Below are 8,840 nucleotides of genomic sequence, written 5' to 3' on the forward strand. Positions count from 1 at the left end.
AAACATGTTCATAGTATCTACATTGTTTCTATTGCAATGTCGAAAAAACACACCTGAATGGCATTGCATCAATATACACATCATTAGGATCCTTGATTTTGCACTAAAGTTCCTAATTAAATGACACTATACACACACTATATTGTCATGTTTTTTTATTCACACAGGAGTATACAGTAATATACTTTACCATGTGGTTATTTCATATGGACTGTTTAATTATTGATTCACCAGAAAACATTCTATATCATGAAATATATTATTACCCAGATTTGATATGACCTATATCAGGATAGAATATTTTGGCCATCTCGCCCAGCCCTACCAAGAGGTGTAACCCATCGAGACAGTGTTCTACCGGAGGGGGAAATAACTCTCAGCTATCCGTTAGGGTTAGTCACTGTGTTGTCCCTCTCCCTGTCCGTGGTGTTTATCAGTTATGGTTCTCCAATGGTCCGGGCCTGCTGGTCATTGACTGCCGGAGTCTCCAGGCAGTTCAAAGGCTGGAGCCCTACAACCCACCGTCCTCCATTGTATCCATGACAACCAGCTTCAGTCTATGGGGAGAGGAGGCAGTGTGGACCCTGGATGACCACACCAACACCCTGCTGCTCTACCATGCTGCCTCCTACCAGCTCTGTGCCAAGTACAGGTGAGTGGAGCTAATGTCTAAAGGACTGCCATAGGGTTATACTCTGGAGAACAGTTAATCATGCTCATGTCGGAGGAATTCTGCCATGCCTTGAAAGTTAACAGAATCTGGCAGGCTGTATTAATATGTATTAACATATTATTGCTGAAAATCAAAAGATGCCTAAAAACTGTGGTTTAGTGATATGCATGCATTACCAACAGCTTAAAGAAACCATAATTCAATGGTTGGTGAATGGGAAGAACAATCTTACATGTGCACGGTTTTACTGGGTGAGCTAGAGGTCACCCCGGATGATGAATATTTGAAGCAATACTATACCTTTGTTAGCAAAAATCTGAAAAATTCCAAGGCACTCTCACTGGAAAAATGAAAAATCAACTCTGACGCGTTTCGGCATACAAGCCTTTGTCAGGGAGTCCCTGGCGAAGGCTTGTGCTGAAACGCATCAGGGTTGTTTTTAAAGGTTGAGATGACTAAGCCATAACAATAAAGACTATACATAGTGGGGAGAACAAGTATTTGATACACTCCTGACTTAGCTGGTGTTCCTACTTACAAAGCATGTAGACGTCTGTAATCTTTATCGTAGGTACACTTAAGCTGTGAGAGAATCTAAAACAAAAATCCAGAAAATCACATTGTATGTCAATAATTATTTGTATTTTATTGAATGAAATGAAGTCTTTCACACATCAGTAAAGCAGAACCTAATATTTGGTACAGAAAACATTTTTTACAATTACAGTGAACGTTTCCTGTAATTCTTGACCAGGTTTGCACACACTGCAGCAGGGATTTTGGCCCACTCCTCCAGACAGACCTTCTCCAGATCCTTCAGGTTTTGGGGAGTTTGCTTGGCAATACAGACTTTCAGCTCCCTCCAAAGATTTTCTATTGGGTTCAGGTCTGGAGACTGGCTAGGCCACGCCAGGACCTTGAGATGCTTCTTACGTAGCCACTCCTCAATACGGTGCAGTCATCCAGTCCCCTTTGAAGGAAAGCATCCCCAAAGAATGATGTTTACAACTTATGCTTCACGGTTAGGATGGTGTTCTTGGGGTTGCACTCATCCTTCTTCTTCCAAACACAGCGGGTGGAGTTTAGACCAAAAAGCTCTATTTCTGTTGAATCAGACCACATGACCTTTTCCCATTCCTCTTCTGGATCATCCAGATGGTCACTGGTAAACTTCAGATTGGCCTGGACATGAGCTGGCTTGAGCTGGCTTGAGCAGGGGGACCTTGCATGTGCTGCAGGGTTTTAAACCATTATGGCGTAGTGTGTTCTTTTTATTTGAGACTGTAGTCCCAGCGGTCTACAGGTCATTGACCAGGTCCTGCCGTGTAGTTCTGGGCTGATCCCTCACCTTCCTCATGATCATTGATGCCCCACGAGGTGAGATCTTGTGTAGAGCGCCAGACCAAGGGAGATTGACCGTCATCTTGAACTTCTTCCATTTTCTAATATCTGCGCCAACAATTGTTGCTTTCTCACCAAGTGGCTTGCCTATTGTCCTGGAGCCCATCCCAGCCTTTCCAGTGCAGTTCTACAATTTTATCCCTGATGTCCTTACACAGCTCTCTGGTCTTGGCCATTGTGGAGAGGTTGGAGTCTGTTTCAGTGTGTGGACAGGTGTCTTTTGTACAGGAACACGTTTAAACAGGTGCAGGTAATACAGGTAATGAGTGGAGAACAGGAGGGCTTCTTAAAGAAAGACAAACAGTTCTGCGAGAGCCAGAATTCTTACTGGTTGGTAGGTGATCAAATACTTATGTCATGCAATAAAATGCAAATAAATTATTTTAAAATAATACAATGTGATTTTCTGGATTTTTGTTTTAGATTCTGTATCTCACAGCTGAAGTGTACCTATGATAAAATTACAGACCTCTACGTGCTTTGTGAGTAGGAAGACCTGCAAAATCAACAATCCCATATATGACTGTTCCATCCAAGAAGCACCTCAAACAAACAATTTGATTCCTGGAAGCGCTCCTTTACAGACATCTTTGTGAATTATACCTTTGTTACTTCAGGTTGGCTAGTTAATGCTAAGAAATGTGCACACTAACATGTTGGACCTATGCAGTCTTAACCTGTGTGATTCAGTACTCACATCTCTGCTTGTTCGCAGGAGAAAAAAGCTGCTCAAACATTAGTGGCTGTTTTGGGGATCATGTGGTCTATATGTAGGCTTGTGTGCTGTTTGTATGTGTGTGTGTGTGTGTGTTGTCTATAGCTTCTCTTAACTAATTGCCCCTTGTGGTAATAATAAAGTTGATGAATTGAATGTTATGGTTTCAGCTGTGGAGACAGCAATCCTCTTCGGGATGTTTTCGCTGTGCAGTGTCCTGCAGGGGTTGCCATGGTGAGAACTACGGAACTCAAGCCCACGGACCAAGAAGAGAAGTTGGAGTGGACTGAGGGAGAAGTGACATTAATCTACAGCGAGGAGGCGGGCACTCAGATCATCCAGCACCAGGATTCACTGACAGAATACTGCTCCATATCAACCAACTGCTCCCTGGAGCCACTGGGGTCAGACTGTTCCAGCACTTCAGCCCTCGCCTCATTAGCCAGCCACAGCAGTGCGCCACTGCCAGCAGAGGACCAAGACCAGCAGGCATCCTCCAACCCCACACCGACGCAGCTGCAAGCATTCACTGTGCTACCAGTGAACGGAACTCTATGGATCCCCAGGTACAAAACACTACACACCATGTGAACACAACACAAAGACACTGAGACATTGGGGATATGAAGTGAATAGGATTTTATCCTGTTAGAGCTTTTCGATTGTGGTCACAAAGCCAGGGGCAGACAGGGGAACTCCTTTGATTGACACAGACGCACCAGCGCAGAAGTATAAATCCTCACAGCCTAGGCTCTGCGTAGAAGTATGTACTTCATAGTTACAGTGAGGAAAATAAGTATTTGAACACCCTGCTATTTTGCAGTTTCTCCCACTTAGAAATCTACTCTATCTAAAGGGGTCTGAAATTGTCATTGTAGGTGCATGTCCACTGTGAGAGATGTAATCTAAAAAGAAAAATTCAGAAATCACAATACATGATTTTTTAACTATTTATTTGTATGACACATCTGCAAATGACTATAAGTAAGACAATTGGCAGCTCACCTGCCGATTGTCAGGTCTCAAGAAGTCGGAAAACAGGCAGGCAGCCAGAGAGACAGACAGACAAAGACTCCTTTCATTTTAGTTAGGTGGAACTGACTAAAATCTCCAGTTTATTTAGCATTTTTTGCAAAGTTGATGTGTGTGTGTGTGTGTGTGTGTGTGTGTGTGAGATTGGCAGGCGTGGAGGTGATGTGATGGTTATTGAAATGCAGTCACATGACGATCAGCTGAGGGGGCGTGTCATCGCTGTCCTCAGTCCACCAGGATGTTCATCTTTGGGGTAAGCTCCTTTCTTGTTAAGAGTCCTGATTTGTAGAAACAACACAGTGTCAGCCAAACATTACCACAGATCAGTAACATGTAAGGTCACTAAACAGAGCATCTAGATTAGGGCTAATGATTATTTTCATTGTTGATTTGCCTGCTGATTGTTTTCTGTTGTTTTATCTCTTAAATGTCAGAAATTTGTAAAACAAATGTGAATCAGGGAAAGCCATGACATCCTCAGATGTTTTTACTTTTCAAAAACTTAAAGATATTCAGTTTGCTGGCACAAAGGAGAGAAGGAACTAGAAAACATTTAGATTTAACAAGCTCCAATCAGAGGATTTATATTATTAATCAATTATCAAAATAGTTGGCTATTAATTTAATAGTTTACAAATGATAGATTAATCAAATATTCTTTGCACCTCTAATCTAGATACAGATACTGGCTTGGCTCCTCTCTGCGTTGCTCTTGTGGATTACATATTGCATCTTCCAGCCATAAAGGAAGTCCACTGATTCAGAATGTGCATCAAATTGTTTTTAGATTTTATTTCCATTTCCATTTTATTTTAGGAAGATCTCAGGCAGCTCCAAATGTAAGGTCAGTTCACTGACAGGTAATAGTCAGATAATCTTCACGTTTGCCGGACATTTTGTCAGTTGACGTGTTAAGGTGTAAGACAGACCAGCAAAAGGTGATGCGCCGATTTGTCACAGTGTGGGAGTGTCACTGAAACGGCCAACAAGACGTCATTTGTTTGACGTCTTGTTGTGTTTAACCGTCCAATGTAGCACAAGTAGACTTTATATTTCACAGTTACTGTTTTCTGTCAGATCGTTCATAGAGCTCAAGGTTTCTGACCCCTATTGATGGCAGCTCTATCTACCAGAGAAAGAGAAAAACAAGACTGTCTGTGCTTTATCGCTTTTATACAAACTCCTGGGCAGTTCAGTGCTTGTGTTTGGTGTTTTAACCCTTATGTTGTCCTCGGGTCAAATTGACCCGTTTTCCTATATCAGTGTTCTCTTTAATTACCCAAAATAACATGATTGATTCCACACAACGCTCTTTAGCGAGTACAAATCTCTACTTTCATTCATTTTGGGGTGTCTTATTCAATTTTATAGCACTTGAAAAAAGTAAATAGTAGAAAATAGTATTGAGTAAAAGATGACATATTCTTGGCTTTGATTATCCATCAACATACTTTCCTTTAATTTTAGTCTAAATAGTTCCTAATTTCTTTTTTTCTAACTCAAACATTCGGTATAATTTCCTATAAATGAGGTTTGTTGACCATGAATTCTAAAAATAACTGTAAAACTGAAGTTAATAACTAAAGTTTTAAGTAGTGTTGAAAACGTCAAAAAAGTGACAACCATTGAAAAAAGCATCAAAAGTCTTGAAAAAAGGAACAAAAATGGAAGAAAAAGTTAAAAACATCGATAAAAAGCGTCATCAAAAGTGATTTTCAATTATGACGGGAAGACAACACAAGGGTTAAAACCTTTTGTGGTAGCGATGGAGGCAGTGATGTTTCCTGTTTCCTCTACAGGACTCTCACTGCCTCACCGAAGGTCCAAACACAATGACAAGTCTGATCTCTAGTTACATGATTGGCCACTGCAGCATGACGTCGGCGCGGGTCGCCTCAAAAGTCGAGTTAGTTTGACAGACCCGTTTTTCTTGCGCCCCCACAGCCCCGCAGCCTAAACACACTACCGCCATTCAAAATGAATGCATATAACCTCCATATGTTATATCCATATAACATAGATCACTGTAGATTTTACAGTTAAATGTAATCTGGTCTTTAGTTTATATGATGGACATTTAAGAACAAATCTATTGATAATTTAACAACGTTGCTGTGTTTAGTCTGAAATAGGCTTCATCATATTTTAGTTGGTATAAGAATAAAGTCTTCCTAACATCAAAGTCTAGTGAGTTTTAAATTGTGGTTTCTTCCACCTGCATGGAGCCTAATTTCAGCTATGCTTGAAAGCATTCACTACTGGCCAAAAAGCTCTATATGAATTTACTGATGCAGCTTCAATAAAGCTTAGCAAGATCCTTCATCATGTACTTCTGGTGTTCGGCTGAGTCTGTAATTATTTTTGTAAAGAAGGCAGCAGCTGGTCCTTTGCAGAAAGGACTTCTGTGTAAGTTTCCACAAAGAGGCCTGGCCTTTTAGCAACAGGCAATAAAAGGGCCACACGAAACAAGACCCTTAATAAGCAGTTATTACATGTGCACCTGTAACATAGGCGACACATTGGGGGGGGTCATGGCCCAGGTCAAGGGAGGGGTCGTCAGGCCCGTAGGGCTTCATTTATTTCACAAAGCTGCTGCTGTGTTGTTCTTCAGCTGTTATGATCAGGAATTAAATGCTACCTTCCCACTCTGATTAAATAGTTTCACTCTATTACAAATATATATATACTGCATTCTTAGTCAATATTGTTTGTGTCTGTTAGCTCACCTGGCTCACCTGTTCCTGGAACCATGAGGCTGTATATCACAGGAACTGTAGAGGATAATGATACACCTCAGAAAGATGAAACAACATTGGAAGAAGATAATTCAGGGTTGTTTTGCATGATACATGGGTGGTGGAGCTAAGGACACAGGTTCCCCAGAAGCTCTTCTTCCTCTCAGAGCACTTTGTGTCACAGCCTTCATAAATTAGTGGGAGTTTAAAAGTAGATTACTTTGTCCTGTTCTTTAACGTTTCTTTCTTTTTAAGAGAAAGGGCTTTCCATTAAACATTTTTGAGCAGTGCAGGAATTTAGTTCTTGGACAAATAGACTTACACAAATAGTAACTTTGGTGCTACTAGTACATTTAGTATCCTTAGTGGCTTTCCAGGGAACCGCTTCCTAGAATTGCCTACTAGCTTCTAGGAAGAGCTAATTACAGTGCACAGAGATGTGCTTCTAACTTTAGCTCATTCCCTGCATCGCAACCCTCTCTTTCTCTCGTAAATCGATGTGTCTTGTGTCCCTCGCTTCTCTCCCCTCGTCTCTCTCTTTCTCTCAGGAACCTGGAGAAGGCAGAGCTAGTGGCAAAGGACACAGTTGTATGTGGCTTTCATAAGGAAAACATGGAGTGGTGCCTGTGTGTCTGGAGGGGCTGGGGCTGCCGCGAGCTAGAAGTCTTCTACCAGTCTTATGAGGAGCTCAGTCGCTTGGAGACCAGTCTGAGGAAAAGAAGGTAGCTGTTGTGCAGCGTCGGCAAGGTGCAGAATTGCAGCTCTGTATGGACCGCGAGCCGAGGGGAATACCCTCCGACAGACTGCCAGTGTTCAGAGCAGGGGGCTGCGGAATGCTGACATCAGGGCAACGTAGGAGAGGGGGGGGGTCTGCTATGCCTCCAGCTGTGCACACGGTTATGTCCCCTCACTACATACTTTAGTACAATAATAAGTTAAGGCCTGAAAAATCTGTAATCCCACAGCAGACATGGAAAGCCATGAAGCTGACTCACAGATTCAGGTTTACTTCCGGACTGGTTTTAATGTTGGTTGCGTTTTGATATTTAGCCAGTTTGGTATGACTGGAATTCAGTTGGAGATGTGGTGGACACAGTGGTTTGTGTCTGACTCCAGCTGCTGAAATCCATTGTTTATTCTGTCAGTCTATTTTAGTCTTCCATAATTTAACTTTTCCAATCTGCAACTTTATGGAATGGGGCACTCTTACAGGACAATTATTTTCTTTCTTTTTTTTAAATGAATTTCTGTTGGAGTTTTAATGGTTCTGCTGGGCAACAGCTGTGCTCTAGAAACAACAGCAGGTTCTAGATGTTTGTTTAACAATGACACTGACTCAAAACAAAGAGTTCCTCTCTTTAACTGTGTCGTATGAATCTGCATGCCAGCCACAACTCAAATTGTTACCAGAGTGGCCTCCAAGCAACACACTAACACGTGTTCTGTGCAAGCATTATGCAACGGATCAGTGGTTACCAGCTTTTGCCATCTAACCTAATGTTAAAGCAGGTTCTCATAGATAAAAGAGAATTTTATTGTTTTAAATAAAGCTTTGAATGAATGCTTTAAATCAAGGCATTTTGTGTCCGGCTCTTCAAGCATCTGTAATACAGTAAAACAGAAAATCATCTGAAACATATTTGTTGTGTTTTACTTCTCTATTATTATTCTTTATTAAAACAATCCGCGGTGATGAATCCTCTCAGATGCAGTTTATTTGGCTGGCCTCTAAACGGGTACAGAAATAGGATTGAGTAATGTTAAACTATGGGACCAGAGGCTTACAATGATTGCATTTTGAGGTACATGAGTCATAACCACGAGACCAAAAAGTTGTAAATGTGTAATTTTACTTTTAACTTTTTGACACACCTACAAATCAAACCAAGCTGACGTGCTGCATGGAAGGGGTACGTGTCTGTGATCCATCAGTCTGACAATGTTTGTAATAGCCTACAATTTTAAAGAAATAACTGGGTTCACTGCCTTCATAACAGCTTGACTCAAACACAGAATTGCTCAGTGAGAAAGTTTAAGCTCCACCTTTGAGTCTGAGTGTGTGGCTGTGGCGGGAGAGAGAGACAGACTAACCAACCAATTGTAAAATAGTCAAATTCTTCTTCTTTCGTCATTATTGATTATACAGAGGGCAACGTTATTGATGAAATACAAAAAATGTTGTATATCTTGGAACGCTGTACACCAGTTCTCATTCTGTTCTATCTTTGACAGAGTAGCTATTTCAAACTGACCTTCGACCAGTTAGGACGGGTGTAACCAAATC

At 41.3% G+C, this 8,840-nt stretch overlaps 1 protein-coding gene across 3 annotated transcripts in view; it reads left to right on the forward strand.

Moving 5' to 3' along the window:
• Positions 1-8,381, forward strand: part of lrrk1 (leucine-rich repeat kinase 1) — a 101,815-nt gene extending 93,434 nt beyond the window's left edge. For all 3 annotated transcript variants that reach the window (XM_034873496.1, XM_034873572.1, XM_034873639.1), the window contains 4 exons: positions 438-652; positions 2,960-3,355; positions 3,973-4,074; positions 7,105-8,381. In XM_034873496.1, the coding sequence (XP_034729387.1) occupies positions 438-652; positions 2,960-3,355; positions 3,973-4,074; positions 7,105-7,282 (891 nt within the window). In that variant the 3' untranslated portion in view covers positions 7,283-8,381. The remainder of the gene's footprint in view (positions 1-437; positions 653-2,959; positions 3,356-3,972; positions 4,075-7,104) is intronic.
• The last annotated feature ends 459 nt before the right edge of the window (positions 8,382-8,840 follow it).

This window comes from Etheostoma cragini, chromosome 1 (genome assembly GCF_013103735.1).
Source record: "Etheostoma cragini isolate CJK2018 chromosome 1, CSU_Ecrag_1.0, whole genome shotgun sequence".
Taxonomy (NCBI): Eukaryota; Metazoa; Chordata; class Actinopteri; order Perciformes; family Percidae; genus Etheostoma; species Etheostoma cragini.